Source organism: Scomber japonicus, chromosome 22 (assembly GCF_027409825.1).
Source record: "Scomber japonicus isolate fScoJap1 chromosome 22, fScoJap1.pri, whole genome shotgun sequence".
Classification (NCBI taxonomy): Eukaryota; Metazoa; Chordata; class Actinopteri; order Scombriformes; family Scombridae; genus Scomber; species Scomber japonicus.
The window spans coordinates 3,564,348-3,588,710 of record NC_070599.1 but is presented as its reverse complement, the minus strand read 5'-3'; the positions used below and the strand labels follow the sequence as shown (position 1 = coordinate 3,588,710).

Sequence of the window (24,363 nt, the reverse complement as noted above, 5' to 3'; positions counted from 1 at the left end):
CATTTCATCGACTTGAATTGATTTCCTCGCAAAGCTTTTCTTTAAATGCTTTTGTGTGTCGGCCAACAAACTGTTTCATGGATGGATTGTGTTTTATTGGTTTGCCAGAACAAACACAGAGTTTGAGGCTGACTTGTTCAGACACATTTTAGATTGGCTAATTTGTCTAAATGCTTTCAAAATACTAGCCTGTTATGCATTTAGCTTAAAAGTCTAATCTTTATGATACATTTGTGCCATGTGTGATGGAAGGTAGTTATGGACAAGATTCCCATGGTCAGTGGGAAACTCTATATTAACCTAATATACCATGGTGTGTGGTGGTATTCCCAACCTGAGAGAGATGTCTTTGATATCTTAATTTCCTTGTGAATAACAGGATGGCGTGATCTTGACCTTTTCAAGACTTCCAGTGACAAGGTGTTGCGAGTAGACATTGCTTCATTAAAGGTCATAAGCTGGAAAGGTTAGGAACCACTGTAATATGCAGTCTAATTGAGCAGCTTCTACTGAGCTACAGGTGCATGGTAAGGCAGAGTTGGTCATGTGAACAATACGATTGATTTTGCACTGTAACATTAGCAAAATTATACTTAAGGACAATCCACCAATTTTACATATCGAAATCAATGTACATATATATTTCTTTCAATGGTAGGTCTCAACAATTTCTGATCAGATACTTTCAGTCCTATTTGATTCCACTATAAAGTTTCATGTAGTCTTCCATTTTCATGCCTGCCATGGGCATTTACTGCTTTAGGTGCTCTTTAACATTTTCAGATCACTCTAAATTTAACAGTGAGGTACTACACAGTATGAGCTCTCAAACAACAGTCAGCTGGATTTATTAAAAACTCACAGGACTCCTGCTACTACCCTCCACCCCTATACACCCCACCTCCTCGACCTGCTCTCCCACACACACACACATATATACAGACCCCCCCCTTAACAGTCCCCCATTTAGAAACATAAGTCTCCATTTCACCGAGTTGGCTTTGTTTTCATAGTGAACCCAGAGGCCCTCTTCCTCTACACTTGCGACCTCGACAACTTTCTCTTCTTCCCCATCCCAATCTGAGAGTTATTACGGAGAGTATTGTTGTTTTTAAAGCAGGAACTGGTATCTACTTTCTGGCTTAGAGTTGTGTTGTTAGCGTAGGAAGCCAGATGTGTGGAAACTGAAGGGTGCCATCCTCTGTTTCATTTCATATCACCCTTCAAAAGGAGCTTCTTCTCATCACCACACAAATATATATATATATATACACACATGTATGTATATATATATATATATATACATATATATATATATATATATATATATATACACACATGTATGTATATATATATATATATATACATATATATATATATATATATATATATACACACATGTATATATGTATATATACATTAAGCTGCACACACTGAAGTATAGGCATAAAACATCATCAAACAAACTGAGTGAACTTGAAAATGCATGTGGAGTACCTGTTAAAAACCACTTTATGGAAATAACTGAAGCAGACAAATCACATACTGTTGGAAAGATATTGAGCTCTATGGGAGTTGCGCATGTTAAGAACCTATTGGTCTGAGTCATACTGAATGAAAAGATGAGAAAAATGAAACACAAAGGGAGACAGAGGAGTTCAAGGCTGGAAAAGTGACGATAGAAGATAATTGATTGACTTTTGGAAAGAGTGCATCTGTTCATGTGATTATTCAGTCTCGTTTGAGTTATTGGAGATAAGAATAAGATAATGTTTTTTTAAGTGCCACAATTTCATGCATATGAATGTGTGTGTATGTGTGTGTCTGTGTGAGTAAATGGCAAAGTACCAAACTATGTCCATGAACGGGGCTTATGAAAACCATATGACATGCTCTGAAAAAGAAAGAAACGCACAGTTCGCTGCACCTCCCCCCATTCCGACACACACACATCTACATAGCACCCCCCACCTCTTCCAAAAACATACAATCTTTTCCTTAACTCCCTCCTTTCTCCCTTTCTGCCCACCCTCCTTCTTACAATATCTCCCTCCCTCTACACCCCCCCCTTCATTTTTCTCTCCTCCCTCCCTGCTCTCTCAAATTCTGAGACAATCTGCATGCACTCAACTTCAGCACAGATCTGTTTCAGCAGAGCAGAGTGAAGAGCATAGACAGTCAGAGAAAAAAAAATCAGGGTTCAAATGAAGGGAGAAAAGTACAGATAGACAAAAAAAAAGAAAAAAAACAACTGTTGAAAGAATCGTTCAAAGGCAGTGAGATAAAAGTGTGGAGAAAGTCACAGTGACAGATAGAGAGTAGAGAAATACATTCAGTTCAAAAAAAGAATGGGCACCCTGGTGAGCAGTGCTGCTGCTCTGCTCTTAACCTCCCTTTTGGCTTTGCTCTTTGGAGTTTCTTCAATCCTGGGCCAGGACCTGACAGAGAGGGATGCACTATGCAATGCAGATGGCTGCTTCGTGGTCTACTTCCAACGCAAGTCTTTCCTGGACTCATGGAAGGCCTGCAAGGACAAAGGTGGTAACCTGGCTACCATCAAACGCAGGCAGGATGAAAACACTATTTCCACTCTCTTCTCCTCTCTAGACTTACGCCACTCACGCACTAAGGTCCAGGTATGGATCGGCCTGCTGCGGCAGCCTCGCCAGTGCACCAGTCGCCCACTTCGGGGTTTCTCTTGGACTACTGGTGACCAGGACACAGAGTATACTAACTGGCAGAAAGAGGACTCCCCTGTGTGCTTAGCATCACGCTGTGTAGTTATTGGCTACAACATTCAAGAGCAGAGTGATAACTTTAAATGGCTGGATGGTTCCTGCTCAGTCCCTGTAGATGGGTATCTTTGCCATTATGACTACAAAGGAATGTGTCCTGCGTTGTGGAGTGAAGGGGCAGGCAATGCCCTCTACTCCACACCATTTGGCCTTTTAAGCACGCTTCTAAGCCATGTACCCTTTGGATCTGTTGCTACCGTGCCCTGCCCCACAGACACAAAGGAGGAACAGTCAGTTCTGTGTACGCAGAGGGAAGACGGCTCAGTGGGGTGGTCAAGAGATTCCCCCCTCTGCTCCAATCCCCCTCCATCAAATAACTGGTGTGATCAGAATAACGGTGGATGTGAACATTTCTGCAGGCTGTCCGGCGCTCACTCCTACTGCGAGTGTGCCGACGGTTATCAACTCAGAGACGATGGGCAGACCTGTGAGCTGTCTGATGTTTGTCAAGGAGCCCCCTGCGAATTTGAGTGCCTGCCCCTTTCAGATAGGTACCGTTGTGCCTGTCCTGAAGGATACATGCTTGCACCAGATGAACATGGCTGTGTGGATGTAGATGAGTGCCTTCAGAGTCCCTGTGAGCAGGTATGTGTGAATGCTCCAGGGTCGTTTGATTGTCGATGTCGGGAGGGTTACCATCTTGATGATGAAGGTGGGTGCGAGGACATAGATGAGTGTAACAATAACCCATGTGAACATGAATGTGAGAACACTGTAGGTTCTCATATCTGCCACTGCCATATGGGTTTTTCCCTGCTGCCTGAGGACCCCAGTCGATGCCAAGACACTGACGAGTGCCAGATTCCCGGGACCTGCGAGCAGATGTGTGTGAATTATGACGGTGGATTTGAGTGCTTCTGCGAGGTAGGCTATGCACTCTTGAATGATCACTCTTCATGTCAGAAGATTGGAGAAGGAGATGACCAATCTGCTGCCACGCCTCCTTTTCCTTGGGTCACTGACCAGCCTGGATGGAACGGTGCGGACTATTGGAACCAACAGCAGTCCCACACTGACTGGCCTCCAGAGGTGGATCCATCTCTGGACTGGTTGACAGACCCACCCAGAGTTTTGGACTCTGGCGTAATTTGGGTCACTAGTGCCCCTCAGGACGATCTGCCATTTGAGTCAACATTGGACCCTCTGACAGACAAAGACAAGGAAGATGAGGAATATGAGGACTATGTGGCAAACATAGATGATAGAGGAGCTGACTGGTCACACTGGGGGCAGGGATCCCAGTCTGAGCTGGAAGTTTGGCCATCCACCATCTCCACTACACCCCCACCCACCACCAGCTCCAGTACTACCGCGGACTGGTATGAAGATGAAGAAGAGGAGACCACCACAGCTTTCCCTTTACTTCCTACCTCTACAATCTCTGGGGGAGCATGGTATTGGTGGGCTCGGCATACTACTGCCAGCCAGAAACCAGAAAATCCCGATGATGCAGTTACAGACCACTACATGCCTACTGAGTCTAGCTACCACAGTGAGGCAGAGGAGGAAAAGTACCCCCTTAGGGAAAATGTTCAATTCCCAGAGGAGGAGAAAAAGGACAGTGTGGAGAGCACCATTTACCAAGACCCAGCTGTTTCCACCCAGCTTACTCCATCCCAGCCAGCCCCAAGCCAGGGTGACATCGATCCTGTTCAGGAGGACAGGGGACAGAAACAGAGCAACACCTGGCTCCTGGTGGGCCTCTTGGTGCCCATCTGCATTTTCATTGTGGTGATGGTGGCACTGGGCATTGTCTACTGCAGCCGGTGTGCTGTTCAGCCACGCAACAAGAATGCTACTGACTGCTACCACTGGATCTCTGGAGCTCATGATAAACAGGGAGCTCCTAACCCCTCAGCAGGGGTCAAGACCCATGTTTAAACAGAGCAGAGAGAAACTGACATTCACACAAACAGACTCTGTTTCAGAGGTAAGCATGAGTGAATAATGAACTTGGTCGGGGACGAGCTAAATATTTGACCCTCTGTCTCTGGAACTGCCCACTCTTTGAACACATTTGGATATTACTGTTGTATGCCAGTTGATAGAGGTGGGGAAGGGACACTCAAAACCACTGACCTCTCTTTAGAATGGGGTTTCTATGTGGTACAAACTGCTTTGATGTTGCATACACTGACCACACAGCACAAGATCTGATTGCTTCATGATTGCACTAGATTACATAGTGATAAAATAGTACCATCTACATTAGTAATGTTGAAAAATCTGGGAATATCCACACATAATGTGTGTAGTCAATGATTAATTTCAGCATTTCACAGCTGGATACAGATCTTGCCAAGAGGTTTTGAAATTAATGTACTGATGACAAATCATTGTGCCTTTCTAAGGCAGCAAATTTGACTGTGAGGTCCCTTTTATGCAAAATCCTCAGGCTCAGTTAATTTTAATAGCATAGCACTGTAGATAACCATTACTGTCAAATGTGTTAAAGGGATTTAGATGCATCTTTAGCTCACATCAGCAGTGAGAGAAAGAAGACTGTATGCACATTTCCCTTCAAGAAAAAAGCCATTATCCAGCCATAACGCTTGGAAAGCAATCATTTCAAATCACTGTGTTGGTGTTGAATGGTTAAAAGAGACCAAAACCTTCTTTGTATATACTGTTTTTTTGTATTTATGTTTATTTGAAACTTGTCACCAGCCATTTTTAAAAAAAGAAAATGTAATAGCATTAATAATTCAATGATGTGCCTTTTTTTAAATGGACCCTGTAAACTTGGTGATATGCAGAGGAATTCCTGTCTACACATGGGAATGTCCTTCCCCACTCATGTCAAGTTTCAGAGCACTTTCCTTTCCTTAACTTTTTTTGAAGAGAGGTTAAAGTGCAGATGTTCACATTGCACAGGGAATGTTGTAGGAGCTGGTGCTTGACATTAGCCTTGACCTTGTTCATGAACTGGCCATCAGTCACCTCTCGCAACCCTAATTCATTAGTGCACCCGAGAGGCTTTTGTCTTAGAGCAGTGCTGAATTGTTTTATGGCCTTGTTGGATCACATCCAGCTGTGTGAGACTGCAGTCAGTGTGACACCTTGCAGTTGGTGGTGCAACTTCAGATTTTCAACGATTTCACAAGACAATCAGATCTCTTCCAAAAGCATAAATAACACTGAGGACCATTGCCCCGTCGGCTCTTTTGTAGAAGTGCTCATTGGTTAATAGTCTAAAAACGTAAGAGCTTAAAGACCAAAGCGTAACAAAAATGCAAGACATTTACAAATGTATGCACATTTGAGTTTATGGATAACTTTTTATTTAATGACTGAGGAAATAAATCACCATTCCAAATTTATATATGAAATATGTCTTTATTTTATTGATGGACTGTGAAATAGAAGATGATGATGAAGATGATTTTTTTTATTTTCTGTTACATGTTAAGAAATTGTGAATTAAAGACTATGACAAGGGTTGAGCGTCAACGTTTATTATTGACCTTTGAAAGAGTCATTAGAGAGAAGTTCTGTAATGCTTCTTGCCAGAGTCCAGTTTCTGAAGCTTTCTACCACATCTCGTGGTCTTCATCAGTTTGTCATGGAATAAGCTCAATTGCCATCACATGCTCTACATATGGAACCATGATCCAATCAGGAAGCAGGTTGCAATCTCCAAGAGAGTCTAGCAAGTGGAGCTTGAGGTCAGGATTTATTGTTTATATCAAAGGTTGTTTTTTGAGTATGTAGATCTGTTTTTATGGAATTTAAGATGACATCACTGCTCAGAATGATTGAAATTGCTGATTGTGATCTTCTCCTAATTGACATTGTCAGAGTCTCTGAAGCAGCAGTGAAATGAAACACTACATGATATTTAGAGTCAGTGGAAGAATGAGTGTGGGTGGAGGGAGGGGTGGGTGTGTGACAATAAGGATACTGTAATTCCAAAAATGACCATGATCCTCTGAGGGCCCTTTTGTTTGTAGAAAGGGTTTGTATGGAAAATACAACGGGATACTTGAGCGCAGCCCCCCCTGGCAGTAAGGAAGCATTGTGATTGTATTGACTAATGGAATGTGCTGATCAAAACCAGGTTCTGGCTCTCTGAGTGACTCTCAGAGGGGGTCTCTCTCTCTCTCTCTCTCTCTCTCTCTCTCTCTCTCACTCTCCCCCTCCCCTCTGACCTATTTTTTAACATTGTCATCCTTGCTGGAGTTCTCAGTATACAGACACAAAGCAGTCACCAGTGAGCTTAGCTGTGTTATCTTTAGTAACCTCCTCTACAAACACTATGGTGCCCTAACCCTATCCACCACAGTAGATGATGCAAGGATGTTTTAAAGTATGATTCCAGTTTATTACACATTGGGTTTTATGCTCATAATTTCCACCAGCATCATTTCTATCAGTAATAATCACATTGTACTCGTCAAGTTATTTGTTGTAGCAGTGTTGTGTTATCATATCTCAGCAAAGGGGAGGCAAGAAACATGACATGTAAGACACGTGAAGGCTACCTGTGTGTCGTAAACATCCACCAAAGGTACTTGTCTTAGTTGCAGTTTTTTTCTTCAGTGAAGCCCCAGACCCTCAGGGGACTGCAAAGCTCCAAGTTCACTCTGTGGCCATTAGTTAGTGGTTAATGAATGAACTGAAAACATGTGTTCCATCTTAAGCCTAGTCTAAAAACCTTTTTGTCAGATAATGCAACATTTACTTTCTCAGTAACTGTGTGCTCATTCAGTAGATTTGGGGTTTAATGAAGTCCATTTAGGGCCAATAGCTCATTTTTGCCCCAGGGCCCCCTAGTGGGTTAATCCAGCTCTGGCTGTGAGTGGCCGGTGTCTTCACTTTCAGTTTGAACTCCAAATAAAATGTCTGCATGTGTGTTTTGGCCCTTTGCACTTGCTGTAGTGTACAGTGTTGTTATAACTGATAAGAAAGCTGGCTGAATGAGTGAGTCCTAAAATACTTTAAACAGCAATGATCCTTTCATTTGTCATGGGGCATTCTACAAAAACAAGTGCTGTCACTTTTGCAGAAACCAAAATCCTTTAAATTGATCTAATAATGACATTAATTCTATGTGTTCATTAAAATGTCTCTTCATGCATTTAATGTCCAATTTTAATTTTAACAATGTATTTAAAATGTCAAATTCAAGGAATTATCTTGTCACTTACATGGAAATTAAGCCATATTTTTTTTAGATCAGAGTTAACGTAAACATTACAGACATTAAATAGAAGACTGAAAGTGTAAAAACAATAGCTGATTAATTAATTACATCATTAGTGATATACACAAAACACTTATTTTGAAATAATGCACTGACCTTTGACCTTTGGATGAAGCGCAGTGGATAAAGGCATTGGGTTGGTTACATATCTTCATTTGTTTAAAATGACATGATTTATTGTCATCTGTGTTGCTCATTTCATGGCTGCATGGATAAAAATTGTCACATGGAAAAAAGATACCATTTAATGGTTGAATGATTTTGATATGATTGAAGACATATGGTCTGACACATAGCAGCCAGTGAGCCAGTCAGATATAGCAACATATAGATGTATTGTTCAGTAGACTATGATGATCAGTAGTCTTGCACATAGAGGAACATGGGTCAAAATCTAGTACATACACAGGATAAGCAAGTATGACCTGAACAAGTTCCACTGACCATCATGTGCTTAACGACAAGATGTGTGCATACCTGAAAGAAGGGCTGGGTCTTCACAGTGAGAGGACAGGTAAACACCATGTTTGAAGTTTTTCACTTGTCTCTGAGAAAATACGTTTTTCTAAAGCTCATACTATGTAATATTAATGTGCACTGACAAGCTGTTCTAATTTTGGCACACAAATGTTTTCAACCTCTAAATGCTGTTACTGAGTTACATCACAGTTTTAGTTAATTATTTGAAAAATGAATCAAAATTATTTGAAGAATACTGCGCCTCTCTCTCTCTCTCTCACTCTCACTCCTACACTTCTACACTTCATGCCTCATTTCTCCCTCTTCTCCTTCTCTCCCTTTCCCTTTCTTCCTCTCTCTCTCAACCCCAACCGGTGAAGGCAGATGTTCTCCCACCTAGAGCTTGGTTTTGCTTGAGGTTTCTTCCTGTTAAAAGGAATTTTTTTCTTGCCGCTGTCACCAAGTGTTGCTCATTTGGGAATGTTGGGTCTCTTTAAATTAAATTAAAGAGTATGGTCTAGACCTGCTCTATGTGTAAAGTGCCTTGAGATGATTTTTGTTAAGATGTAATAAATAAATAAATAAATGAAGATTGATTGATTGACATGTTTTTTCAGTAATGTGATATTATAGATCCTTTTAAAAAAACGTTTTCTTTCTGATGACGTAATCATTAGTTTCTATTGTAGTTAGTATGAAATACTGTTTGTTTGAACATTCTTCAAATGTTGGTTTGACAGAAAAAATGATGAAGCAGATCAAAAGTATTCATACAATATTGTTCAAACATTTTTTTTTATAGTTTTATTAAAAAATGTAAATAATCAAATATTTTTCTTGCTCTTCTGCAACTCAGCCTTCAACTAAATATTCAGGTTGTAATGAGAAATATATTTTTTATAAACATTCCATGTTGTTTACATTATGTTACAACTAAAGATTATTTTGGTCTGTATTTAATTTATATTTTTTGCTGTTTTGCTTTATTATGTTTCGCAATGTTTTTATGTAATATTATTTAGGTAAGTGATATTTTATGACTTTAATTTTGTAAATGTGTAAATAAACCAATAATAGGTAGCACCAATGACAGAGAACTGCACATCCATTTTTTAATGAAATGTATAAAAGTAATAAAAATACATGAAGCTCTACTTCATCATGGATTCATCCAGTTTAGAAGCTCAATATTGTTATTAAAACAATTTTGTGTATGTAAGAAGGATTAATATGATTCACATTCCACAGTTTGCAGAATGACATATTCAGTGGTTACACCAAATCACTAATCAGGCATTTCATAACTGATTGATTGCTCATAATGACACTGTGTGCCTCTTCCATCAGCATACAGCTGTGGACTAAATGTGCAATCTGTGTGGTTGTTGTTTGTTTCAGTGTCTGCTCAGATTTCAAGCTTTCTAAACAAACAGAGGTCAACTGACTTTGTGGATTTACTGGCAGTTGTCCAAAATGACCAGACTCCCCTGAACCACCCACCCTGCAGCGGGGGGGAAGGGGGGGGCTTTCTGAGCCTCATAGGAGGTGTGCTTCATCAACGCTACAAAAATAACCTGCTATCAAACATATGGACGTTCCATCAGCAGTCCTGTAGCTGCACTGAGGACACAGAGCCATGTCCTCTTGTTACATTAGTCTGTGTAAAGTAAGAATAAATATGTGTTCTGAGTTTGACATACCACAGAAAAAAAGTGTGTTGTTAACCACCCTGCCAAATTTGAATGATTAAAAAAATCAAACCTACCAAGTGTCACCTGTCAATCAAAGTCACCACCTCTACCAGAAACATGGACGCTACGTCTGAGAGGTCTCTGCCGCTAGCTCAGCGGCTAGCTCAGCTAACTGGCTAACGGTAGACTGTAGCAGTAGTAGTGTTAGATGTAGTAACAATAACTGGCCACTAGGCAGGTTAACCACTGAGGAGAGAGGACTTTCGGTCTTATAGAGGAGGGACCAAGGGTAAGCCACTACGTCACGGTGCTCCGTTTTTTGCAGGCTCAGAAAATCAGGAAAAATGAGAGAGTGAGAAATAGTTTAAGGCTCTATCTCCACAATTCAGTACTGCATCATTATCAGCCTTTTTACATGTTTTCTGTAACCATTTAACAACATGTATAATATTTTTAGAAGTAAATCAATGAATTGACTTTACACATACTTTAATTTCTCCTATACAATCACATTGCTGGCAGTTCGGAGATGACTTTGAAATCAGTCAATTTAACTTTTATGCAGATCAAAAGTTATTACAGTTCAACCTGTGAGGACCTTGAACATCTGTATCAGATGCCATGGTAACACATCAGTCTGAACCAAATCAGTGGATCAACAGCATATACATTATCATATCTATTGACACTCTGCTACTGAGGCTAACCTGAGCAAATCATCTAACATGTCACACTCAATATTCCACATTTTTAAATAATATCTACTAACCGATTACAAGAGGAAAACTAAACCGATTTTCCTTTTCTCTCAAACATTATTTCATATGCAGAGCTTGTATCCACCTTTCTTTTCAAGTTATCATTATGTAACAAGTTATCCACATGAAACACTTTGTGACTGCTCTGACAAACCCATACAGATAAAGAGGCCCGTCTGAATATTCATATTTTGACGTGATTTAAGTTTGAGTGTGGCTGACTCACGCATCACAGCCGTGTAGCCAAGGGATCGTGAGGAAACATCAAACAGACGCTGGTGAGAATGACAGGCATGCAACGCACACGAAGAGATGTTCAAAAAATGTTCAGGTAACATACAAGCTGGAAACATAGATAGCACAGAAAACAACAACAACCCTGAAATAATTATATATGTCAAATATAAATAAAATTGGTGGAATTCTCCTTTAAAGAAACAGTGGTAGAAGTGTCTTCAATGTATCCTTTATTTAAGCAGGTTAGTCCAGTTACAGTAAAAGAAGCAGACAACACATAAATGAGCTCCATTAAAACGTACTCATGGAACACACACACACACACACACACACACACTCCAGAGTTTTCACTAGAGTTCAGACAAGGGTACGAGGTTTTGAAGATGAAGTTCAGATTGTTAATTATTCTAAATTATAGCATCAGGAGCCAAAAACCTAAAAGCTTTCTTTCACAATTCAGTTCTTACTTTAGGAACAACAAAATATCCATAGAGTGAAGGTTGTCATGTCCTTGTTTCCATTTTAAAAGAGAAGATAAGTAAGAAGGAATTTTGCCCAGAATGGTTTTGTAGATGAACACATTAGCAGTGACTAGCACATAAGCACACATAACATGATTCACTGCAGATCAGATTAAAACATGTAACTAATATAACATAGAATCTTTCTCTGATCTGTTAAACCACAATAACACTATCAGTGTACTTGTGTGTTGGATGGACATGACCTGTGTGCTGGACGTCAGCATGATGGAACAATATCCAATGTGTGCTTTAATATCCTCTGTGTCCAACTCTGCTCTTTATCTTGATGTAAGACAACAGTGGAAATGAAGCATGATGAGTCACCATGTATGTTCTGTCTATCCTCAGCTTTACTGACAAACATATGAACACCTGACCTTTAGTCTCATGTTGGTCTTCATTCCCAGGGCTGGATCTAAGAAATGTTTGATGGTGCACAGTCTTACGAAGAGTGTCAAATATGAAGATTAAACAATACAGATCTAGACTCTAAATAATAATAAATGATACAGTATTGATGCCAAAGCTTTCAACTAGCTAGCCTGGCTTGCTGTCGCAAATGTCATGTTAAAGACTGTGTAAAGTGAATTCAGACATTTTCTTCTAAACACATTAAATAGGTCATAAATGTATTTCTAAAAAGGTGTAAAAAGCATTTCAACCATTTAGATTTGAATTGTGGAGCTAGGCTTCACAAACTGTGTTTCAACATTTCTGTGTTCAGGATTTAGTGGGTGGGTCTGAAAATCATAAACCCGCCCCTGCTGCTGTAGAGGTATAAATACATTCAGCACACACTACTACTACTACAGTCTACAGTTAGCCAGTTAGCCGAGTTAGCCGCCGAGTTAGCAGCTGAGTTAGCAGCAGAAATCTCTCAGACCTAGCGTCCATGTTTCTGGTAGAGGTGGTGACTTTGATTGACAGGTGACACTTGGTAGGGGGCGGGGTTTCAGCGAACTTGGCGGGCACTCCCACAGCGTTTGGTAGCTGAGAAAGAGGCTGATTTTTACACAACTTTGAAGCCTAATTTCATATATTTGACAATTTTTTTAATCATTCAAACATTCTTACTTTAATGTTAACTGCTAGCGTTAACTGTGTTAGCTGTTCCCTGACTCTCCTGAGGAATGTTACACAGTTAGCTTTAACTTAGCACTCTATCACTTTCCATATTAAATGCTACAAATGTGAAGCTTCAATTGCCTTTATTCTCCTTTCCAGCACCAAATCACATAAATAACACTAGCAGTAGGTCCATTTATCTTCCTAGTATCAATGAGCTCGTTCACACAGTGCTTGAATGAACCCCAGTGTGGAGCACCTGAGGCCTGTACTACGAAGCTGGATTTTCTCTTATGGAGATAACTTCAGGGTTAACCCTGGGTTTTCCGTACTACGAAGCTGGTTCACTTCTTACCGGGGTAAATCACCATGGTAACTTATGCTGAACGGCTAACCTGCTCCGGAGCAGGTTATGTTCTGGATAAGAGATCAACGAGTATAAAAGCACCACCTCCTGACCAATCAGCTCTCTTAGAAAATGACCTGCCCATTCTTAAAATATCCTGTCAACATTGGTGTGCGGATCGTGAGAGGAGCGCTTAGGAGAGAAAGAGTTTTTAGGGTTAGATGCAATTTTTTAATTGGCCAAAATATATATTTAAACAAAATCCTTGAGGCACATGAGGGATATTATTCTGTATGTTATACAGTTGGTTTGAAATCATTCACTCAAATGGTTAAAGCACATAATAGGTTTGTATTTTGAATGTTGAATATTAAACTAACTTAATGTCTCTTATGAAAGGAAGGGCACTGAGGAAGCGCTCTGCCCCAAACGTCTGTGCCGTAATAAAGTGACATTGTGTGATCAGAGTGTCCGTTTATATTGTCCAATTTATTAATATTGTGTATTGTGTATATGATCTCATGAATTTACACATTAACAGAGTCAGCTATTTTCTGCCAGCATTCCTTCCTGGCTTTTGCTGCAGCATCAGTGTTGCTTTTGGCCTGGATGATGTTTGAATTCTTCATATTTATGAATAATAATTGTCTGCTCCTCCATGGTAAAGTAGTCTGCTCTGCAGGGTTTCTCCATGTTTGTGATTGGTCAGACGCTGCAGACTCCTCCCCTTTATGTGAGCGCGCAGAGATCCAGATTGGAAAACCCTGGGTTGATTTACCGAGTTGATATCCAGCTTCGTAGTACCGCTTATCCTGGACTGCGAATATCTGGTTAAGTCAACCCAGGTAACGGAGAGAGATCCTGGATAGGTTAATCCAGCTTCGTAGTACAGGCCTCTGGTGATCCCAAATCACAACAGAGGTACAGGGCCGGGTCGAGAAAATGTTTGATGGGGGGTCAGACTGGAGGAAGTGAAGATAATGCCTCATGCAAACAATGAAATCATTTGGCAAATATTAAATCACAGTAAAATGTTTTGGAGAAGAAACAATTCAACTAATCAACCAAGTACATTCCAACAGTGGTGGGGGCCAATCAGATTCTACCACGTTGGCTGTTTTGTTCCCTCCATCCAAACCTGTGTTCAACCTGTTTGATAACACAAATACATATTCATTGTTCTGGTTTTTTCTTTCATTTTTCTGTGATTATTACTTAAAAAACAGCTTTTCCTGTTTTCACCTGATCAATCAGCTGATAAGCCAAGAGGACCTGTCAGGACCTAATGTTGATAAATGTTCTGTGTTGGTCAGCTGTTACAGTGAAATGATTTGGAGTAAAGCAGCCATCCTCCTGATAAATCCTCAGCTCCTTCAGGACTGTCAAAAAAAGTTTTATTTCAGAAGTTAAAAGTTTAATAATGTTTCCTTTGGAAGGTTTCCTCATTCCTGTCAACTTTATAACTATACTTTTTAGTTTTGCTGCTTAAATGTCCCGTGATATTTACTGCAGTGACTCAGTGTATGGAAACATTTACAGTGACTGAAAGCAGATCTCTAATCTTTAAAGTCCATCGTTAAAGAAAACATTCACACAGGAATACAACACACCATGAAGAAATTCTACAGGCCAGAACCGTTGGGCACGCCCGCCCCCCCACTCCCCTCATCTTTACACACAGGATCTATTTTAGCCAGACTGACACACACACACACACACACACACACACACACACACACACACACACACACACACACACACACACACACAATATAAATCAACTATTGCAACAACACAAATGGGCCTATAGGTTGCCAGGCAGCTAGAGGTGGGGGTGCTGTAGCTTTGGAGAAGAAATGTATCGTCACTTTTGTCAAATAGTAAAAACCGAGACAAAAATGTTTGGCAGAGATGAGATCCAATCAGAGGGTAGAGACCAGTTAGGAAGAGGCGGGATGACTTGGGAAGACATCCAATCAGAACTAATGGTTTTCACAGTAAGGAGGTGAAGCACACATGTGATCTCCCCTCAGGAAGACGATGCAACCAGCAGCCGTGCACTGTTCTCATGGAAACGAAACATATTTCACATTTGATGTCTAGGAAAACAAGAAGCGACTATCACCAGTAAAACACCACAAACATAAAGCAACATTTGTTGGCCAGGCCAGGTAAATAAAGATAGAGTTTAAATCTGTGTGTGTATTGCACATTCAAACCTTACTACCTGACTTCAGAAATTCAAGTCAAACTTTTTAAAAATACATTACCCATTACACTTTATTATAATTAACCTTCATGTCGTCCTCCCGGGTCAAATTGACCCCGTCTGTTTTGACGGTTGGTTCCTTCTTTCCTCTCTTCCTTCCTTCCGTCTGTCCTTCCTTCCTCCCTCCACCCTTTCCTTCACTCCTTCCTTCCTCTCCTTCCTCCCTCCTTCTCTTTTTCTTTCCATCCTCTACCTTCCTCCCTCCCTCCTTTCCTTCCTTCCTTCCTTCCCTCCTTCCTTCCTCCCTCCCTTCCTTGACTCCAGGACAACAGGAGGGTTAAGTATATGATCTTATGATATTTAGTCAACTAAAATTAAAACAATGTACAGTACTGTACAAACGTTTCTTTATTAAGATACAAACAGAAAATACAGGTAATATGTACACAAATGTAACATGAATTATGAATTATCATTATTAGTTAGGGTTCCATTCCATTTAGGTTAAAGAGAGCCAGGTTCCTATTGCTCAAGTGTAAGGAGAGATCACTGCTGCTTTAGCCTATAGAAGCTGTGTTTTAATACAGCATATACATTTCCTGTATTCTCTGTTTGTATTATATTAAAGAGACAGATAAATAATTCTATATGATCATTATAGCATTGCTACAACAACTAATATAATGGTGGACGTTTGCATAGTACTGTATATGACTAATACGAAGTGACATTTTAGTTAAAACACTGAATAAAACTAAATCAAAGTCAAAATTAACACTGCATGACAAAACAGGAAAAGCACACTGATTTCCCTTTTTTAAAATTAACATAAAAAACAGTAAAACAATGCATTGTGTGTGTGTTTATCCTGTTATAAAACAAGTTGAACACAGCTTTAGGGCGGATTGGACACACACTCTGAAACATCTCACATTCACAGCCACACTCATTCTCCTGATCTCCACAGCTTGTTTCTCTGCTGTTCCAAAAAAACCCTCCATTTAATAACTGGCAGAGCTGTAATGAGCTCTATGCACTCAGATATGGTTTGAGGTTATTGATATTGACACCAATCCATTAGCCATGCCCCGTGTTTCTCCCTCCACTGAACAAACATCCTATTCCTGTCCCAAACTTATATATGCAGGGAGCATTTCAGGACAAATCAAGCTTCTCATATTCTTCATGCATCCAGTCCATGCACTGTGTTTACCAGCTGTCTCTAACTTTGTCAGTTTTTGTTCTTGGCAGGTAATGTTCAGGAGCTTTTTCACTGAAACAGCTGCTGGAAATGAAATGAGGATGATAAAGTGCAACTTGTGGCCCAGAAAACCAAAACAATGGTAATAAATCTCAGTGGGCTCGTCACTATAAGCAATACCTTTCACAATCTAATTTGATATATTGGTAATGAAAAATCCTGATTACTGTAGCTGTCATTGGAGTGCATTTGCAAATAGAGTAGGGGAGACTGGGAACAGTTGCAACACTTTTTACATTACTCTCAGTTACTCAGAGACTATTTGGACTGGGCCCACCAAACCTTTACATATTAAACTTACACATGTCTGCTAATTACCCATACCATTTAAAGATGACGGATCAGGGATGGTTGCAACATATTAAAAATACATTCAATTTAACTAATTAATTATAATTTTTTTAGTAATATTTATCATAGGCCTACCTTGTGTCAATGTGCAGATGTTACTGAAGCTATTAAAACTTCAGTGTGAGAAAAGAAGAATAGAATAATTTGCTTGGTCCTCTGAGAATACTTTTTTGCTGGTGCAGTACCCTTCAAGCGGTATCTTATTTGATGTCCCTCAAGTCTCTCTTTTTTGTGGAACCTGAATAATGTGGTGTGGCATATGTAGAAGGCCTTGGCTACTGTCTTGACTGATTTGCCCTCATCTCTTACAATATCTGAGGCTCGTTCCAAAATATTGAGGAGAACTCACTCACTCTTGGCATACTGAAAACAAACAGAATACAATTTCTATGTTTAGATGATTTATTTACTATAGGACAACAAATAAATGGACTTTTCTCCTGTTTTCACAGGAAAATGTATGTGGCTAGTTTGTCCTATAGCACAACCGATAGAACAATCATTTCTCATTTTTGCTCAACTAGATATTTGGGGAATTATTTTGTTTATTAATAGCATTAGACTCTCTTTGTCTTATAATTCAATTGCCAGTTCTGTTCATCATGAGCATAGGCACAATAAAATACATGAATTGTGCCTATTTTGAACTTAAAATCTTCAGAAATACTGTTGGTATCAATCATGACAAAACATCATGTGCTAGCTAGCCACACTGACATTAACACATGCTAACCATGTCACTGAATAGTCAACATGATTCCAACTAGGTAAGTTTGGATTCACTCATACAAAAGGTCAGGACAGTATGACAAAAATTCAGCTCATGAAAAAAGCTACTTTCATACCTCCAAAACAACTTTTCTTGATAAAAGCAGGACCAGATGCTCAATATGGCCTCTCTCTTCTTCGTGGGCAGAGGGTCTAACTGAGCATGTGCAGTGTGAGTGTCATCACTCTAGCATGCTTCTGATTGGAGAAATAAGACTTATTGCAACCGTCCCCTGTTGCAACTGTCCCCAGTCTCCCCTATCAGCTACTTATAGGATCACTTTTATATCTGGGTAAGATCAAGTAATATGACACCAATCATCTGTTGCATAGGACATGTGTGCTCCATACTCTCATTGAAAGAAGGTTCATGCATGTATGTCATGTTGGCATCATTAGTGGTATTTTTCTTGCTTTCTTTTTAAGTAACTTTTGACGTTCACTGATTTTTGGGCAAAAAAACAACAAAAACCCCCGCCAGCTTTCTGCAGTATATACTACTCCATTTTCTGTGTGTGCCTCGACAGCTGCTGACCATGTTGGTTGCAGTGGTGGTGAACAGCTGCACACTGATGATGGGGGTAATAATACAGTAAACAAATATGAAAGCCGAGCGATTCGGTTTAGAGGGAGAGGTTGTTACACCAAGGCTCATACTCCAAAACAAATTAGAAAAAGAAGAAGAGGAAACAATTACACTTTCTTTCCAAAGCGTGGTATGAAAGAATGAAAATCAATGTCAGAGCTAGAGTCAAGACTAAGTTAGCCCAGCTTATCATAAAGACTGGGAGCAGGGGAAAGCAGTTAGCCTGCCTCTGTTGAATTTCAAAAAAGTTACTACCAACATGTTTCAAGCTCACTAACATGTTGTATCTAATATATTCAATTGTACACAAACAGAAATGTAAAAATGCTGGACCTACAGATGGGGGACAAATTAAAGGAAAAATATGACTAAATGTGTAGAGCAACAGTGTAGATGCTTCCACACAGCTGCACTGCATGGTACAATTAATCAACTGGAATAATGACTAAAGTGACATCTGCATTTAGATGTTTGGGACAAATATCATTAAACACCAGGTTTTAGACCATAGGTTAGACAGTGCTCTACACCACCATCATCAAAACATCAAATGAGGGAATCTCTTTTGAAAGAATGGTGTTTATTCCTCCAGTAGAGGATCCAGAGACTTGTAGAATCAATGCTCCAACTACTGTGGACAAATATTTGATTATTGCTAATGCTCATTTGGTCTAAAATGACAACTTCTACCTGTATTACTCTTCAGTAATAGACTTATTTTAAGATTTAATATAAAAATGGTTGTGAGAAGTCCTATCCATGCAATACATACAATACATACATAATCATACACATCCTATACATACTATGCATCCTATATATGCTATCCATACTATACATCCTATACATACTATGTAACCTATTGATACTATAGATACTTTACGTACTATACATACTTTACATACTATACATACACAATCACATCCAGGAAACTACAATGGCAAATAATAAGCCAATGAAATGACAGCATAAAACGTGTCCCAGCCATGCAGCTAGACTTTGGCCCTAATCCACACACTCTGCTGGACCGTGCTGGTTTTAAAATGCCCTGCACCCAACAATTAACTATTATTTTCAGATAATCAAACATTGAGCAATTTCGCACATATCTAAATGTGTGTCATTTTCCAATATAGTTCACACAATGGCCATGTCCTTCTGTCTATTCTCCCTTTTATTCATTTTACTCCATTTGTCTGAAAAAGATGGCTTATAATTTTGAGAACTTTGATTTATGAATATTTAATTTTGTAATTATTAAAATCTGCTGCAGCTACATTGGGAAATGAATGTACAGACATCTTGCCAAAAAATACAAATGTGGAGACAAGATCACAATAAATGACACTAATCTTCTGGGACCAGTTGACAAAATTAGCAGTACACATTAATGTCCTTTGTATATCTTTGTAGAAATAGCTCGGAGGGGATAAAAAAGATTAATCTTTTTAAAAGTTACTTCCTTAACCTTATTTATCATTAGATATTTAGAAGCAGCAGTTCAGGTCTGAAGTAAAGTTATTACACTGAGAAATTACATTTAAAACAGAGACTATTTCAAGCACAGATATTATTATTATTATTATTATTATTATTATTATTATTATTATTATTATTATTGCTCTTTTTATAGGAGAAACACATCCAACCAACTCTAGTAACAACAGGATCTAGTGGCAGTAATGTCAGTTCAGCTACTACTTCTTCCCAACCAGCATGTCCATGTGTTACATGGGTTACAGTTGGGCTATAAATATGGGTCCCAAGTGGGTTTAACCAGAGTTTTCTATGGTGGCCCCACCTGTGTTTGCCCACATAGTCAGGTGGGGCCTGACTGGGTGAGACCCATGTAGGCCCCAATGTTTGCCCATAAGGGGTCTAAGAGGGATCAGAATGGATGTTAAATGGGGCCCATTTAGCTAGCCCACATGGGCTTCACACGTGGGGCCCATGTTACTGAAACAATATGGCGCCCATACAATTTCCCCTGTTTATGCCCATGCCTGCTTAGCCAACTTACATCCATTATGGGACTCATACAGTCAGCCCATGTGGTCTTCACATGTGGGGCCCATGTTACTGAAACCATTTAGGACCTGCAAAATTTGCCCAGTTCAAGCACATACCCACTCAGTACCCATGTAGCCCACATTAACCCATATGGGGCCCACATGGACATGCTGTCTGGGTTGTTACTACTACTTGTTTTTAAGAAGCATTACAACACCAAAGGCAGGCTAAAGGCAGTGGTGGACAGTAATGAAGTAAATTTACTTGAGTAGTGTGCTTAAGTACAGTTTTTGAGTATCTGTACTTTACTTGAGTATTATTTTTGGGGGATACTTTTACTTCCACTCCACTACTTTTTACTCCACTACATTTCTATTGATGCTCTTGTTACTCGCTACTACTACTTTTTTTTCTACTAGTTTTTTTTTGTTGTTGTTGTTGTTGTTGCAAAATTCTGAGAAAATTAACTGTTTCTGCTGATTTGCGTATGGTTTTTCTTAGTCATATTGCCGTACCTGTACTACGTCATGCTATTCAAAGAAATGGAGGAGGAAACTGGAGAAACTCCCACCGAGCACCCTTGGCCTTATCTCAAACCCATGTTTGTCACAAAAACTGATTTGTTTCAGTTTAAATGTTTGTTGTGCTTACCGCGAACAAATTAGCACGTCACGGTATGTAAAGTAGCTACTAACGTTAGCCATCTTAATGTTTGTTAAATAGCAGATGAACATTTTGAACGTAATTGTATGTGCTTGTAGTATCATAGTTACCATTTTTAAATGGTTTAAAAATATGGCAACTGTTGCAGTGCAGTTGAATTATTAAATTGATGTTTTTTATGAAATTCATATCAAAGAGTCCAAGGTAGGGGTTAAGTGTGTGTGTATGTGTGTGTGTGTGTGTGTGTTTGTGTGTGAGAGTGTGTGAGAGTGTGTGTGCGCGGGTTATCCGGCTCATATCAGTAAAGTAAACTAGCCAATAAGTTGTTTATCCGTAAATGTCAATATAACTTCTTGTAGTGCCTGTTTAACTGAAGATATTCACTTTTATACATTTTTTTTAATGTAGAGAAAGCATGGATGTCAGATGCAAAAGTATACTGAACTGACCGCAGCTGTCTGCAAGAGAAAGAGTGAGGCTGGGACAATGTCCTCAAACCTCAAACAGCAAAAGCTTGAGCAAACAAAGCAAATATCCCAGAAAACTGTTGACAATGCTATCCTGAACTTAATAGTTAAAGGGCTCCAGCCCTTTGCACTGGTGGAATAGCCATCATTTCAAAGCTTTGTTCAAAATCTACAGCCAAACTGTTCTGTCATGTCTCGGACTACTGTGTGACACAAAATTGATAATGCTACAGTAGTGATATAGAAGCAGGTGAAAGAGGCAATGCAGAATACTGCATATATAGCAACAACAACAGATTGTTGGACTACGAGGAGGAGAAGCTTTACTGGCTGGATCCTGGCACTTTTCAGAGGCAGTCTGTTGGTCTTGCATGTAAGCAGTTAAAGGGTGGTCATACATTCGATCTTATCATTTTAGCAGGTGCACTGAATGACATACATTCAGAGTATGAAAACCGTGACAAAATCGTCCAAACAACAACTGATAACGGTTCAAATTTTGTCAAGGCCTTCTGAGTCTATGGAGAAAATGAAAACAACAATGTTGCACCTGAAGAAGTAACTGAGGAAGCAGGGCTTGAAATGAACTTTTTTCATCTAAAAAAGAAAAAAGTTCATGAAGTCTACGCAGCACGCTGGATGCAAACTAATATTAAGCCTACTGTATAGCCTATTCATTATAATGTCGACGGACATAAATTCAGTTCTTTTGCCTTAATAATGATAAAATAATACACTAAAAATGGTCAGATCGAGAACCCATATATGCATAATGTCTCCTCGTTGCATTTAGTGTTGCTTGAAATGACCAAGGCCAAGTTGCCTTTTTAAAAAATTTCCCAGGATTCCTGGAAAAAATTGGCTTCTTTTCCCGGGATTTAAGACTACAACAACCCGGCCTGTCTTAAGACAACCATAAGACACCAGCTAAACCATTTAAGGAACTGTACAGTGTGCCCCATGCTGGTCAAACAGAGACATTGGATTGGTCCATTCTCTCCAGTTTGACTCGCCAATTGAGGAATTTGGGTCGCAAATGGCGAGTGCTAATTTCAAGCCCTGGGAGGAAGCAACTCAAGATGATGGCCCTGATACTGAGGAGATGGAAGTTGAAGTGGATTTCATCATGGCAGAAGACGTCAATGATGGCCTTCAGTAACAGCTCCCTAAGCATCATCAGTGTACTTGCCATTTGCTTAATTTGGTGTCTACAACTGCTTAAAGTCACAGGCTCTCTGGAACAAGACTGCAAGATCCACTACTGCTGCCGAGGTGATGCACTGCATGCATCAGCTGGTACAGACCAATGCAACACAATGGAATTCCTTCTATCTGGGTGTAGAGCACATTGTCAAAATCATCAGAAACCAAGGAGAGGGGGCTATGATAGCTGTCTGTGCTACACTCAATGTACCCATGTAAGTTGTAAATGTTTGGATGTTTTGCTTTCCAGTTGCTTTCCATCTGCTCCAGTTGCTTTCCAAGAAAACTTAATAATGCTGAACCTGTAGAACATTTTTTAATAATTCATAATACCTCTCTGACATCCTGTAACTACAGAAAAAGTAATGGGCACATTTATTATTCTCTTATCATTCCAATTGTTGTCGATGATTTTGGCCAAAGGAAAAATATTGTTTTATTACATCACATTCTGTGTAATCTGATATGTTGCAATTTATAAATTAATTTGTAAGATTAATATATGCTCCTTCCTTTTTTTTCTTTTTCTTTTAAATCTGTGTTAGGTACAGTCCAGCTGATATTTTCTTTTTGGGTGAATACACCAACACCATGTCTCCACTTGCCAAAGCTATCGACATACTACAGGGAGAATCTATTCATATGGGATGGCTGTTGCCTACCATCACAACCCTCATTACCAAGCTTGAGAGCGCAAGAGTGCCACTTAGATTCTGTAAACCGCTTGTTGATGCCCTGCTTGACAGTCTGAAGAAAAGGTTTGGGGAAATGATGTCTGACCCAGAGCTGGTTGCCGCAGCCATTCTTCAGCCCAAATTCAAAACATCCTGGACCAGTGATGATGATGTCCTCAAGCAAGGCAAGAAAAAACTGTGACTGATCAATTTCTTATTGCTATGTTTTTGCTTGATGAATTTTGACAATCATATAAACTATTATTCTTCTCATTTAGGCCTGTGTTACATTAAAAGACACCTCGCTGACCACGATGAGTCTCTGCAGCGGCCTGACTCATCAAGTACTTCTGATGAAGATGATTTCTTCTCCAGCATGAGGCATGGACACACAGAAGAAACAACAAACCTGACATGTACAGCTGAAGGTGTGGACATGTTGACCTCTTTCCCTGCCGTATCCAATCTGTCGCTCAAGCTGAACACAGCCCTGCCAGCTTCTTCTGCCTGCGAAAGGCTGTTTAGTGCAGCTGGACTTCTCTTCAGCCCAAGAAGAGGACGAAGTGATTCTCACAACTTCAAAAATCACAGGTTGAGCCATGCTCAAATATAGGCAGATCCAACCATCTACAATATACAGAATTTAGTCTACTGGTCTATAGACAAAGCATTGCTTAGACCTCACTCAGGATCTTTGTCCTACATCCAACACTATATCAAACCTCTGACTCCGGTTGCCTCTACCCCATTCAGGGAAAAAGTCAAACACATATCTGACCTCGGCTGCTATAGCAACACTATCAGAATGCCTCCTGTTTTCCCCAAAAGGAGCAGACTCACTGCTTACCACTATCTCAAGGGGAGACAGTGTCTAAACCAACATTTGGTGAGGCCTTGCTATGACCACAAAGCCTAGTTTGACCCAGTGCATATTAATGATGGAAAATTCCCTAACATTTATTATTACCAGACTTTAGAGTGCAAGTCTATGTAAACTTTCTGGAGGCACAGACCTAATACATACTGTAACAAACCCACGTATGAATCAACACCTCAGATTCATTGATTCATGTTATGTCAGCATCCTTGAAGC

The 24,363-nt window shown here is 39.7% G+C and overlaps 1 protein-coding gene across 1 annotated transcript; it reads left to right on the top strand.

The window, feature by feature from the left end:
• The first annotated feature begins 2,238 nt into the window (after window positions 1-2,238).
• cd248a (CD248 molecule, endosialin a) lies at window positions 2,239-5,354 on the top strand. The gene is made up of 2 exons (XM_053343318.1): window positions 2,239-3,922; window positions 4,001-5,354. Exons 1-2 carry the CDS (start codon window positions 2,349-2,351, stop codon window positions 4,674-4,676), a joined length of 2,250 nt encoding a protein of 749 aa, XP_053199293.1. The 5' UTR covers window positions 2,239-2,348; the 3' UTR covers window positions 4,677-5,354.
• Window positions 5,355-24,363: the final 19,009 nt, after the last annotated feature.

Bases quoted from the DNA above. Each gene is read 5' to 3' on its own strand.
- cd248a (XM_053343318.1), top strand. From the start codon at position 2,349: ATGGGCACCCTGGTGAGCAGTGCTGCTGCTCTGCTCTTAACCTCCCTT. The intron at 3,923-4,000 runs GTCAACATTGGA...CATAGATGATAG, and splicing joins CAGGACGATCTGCCATTTGA to AGGAGCTGACTGGTCACACT.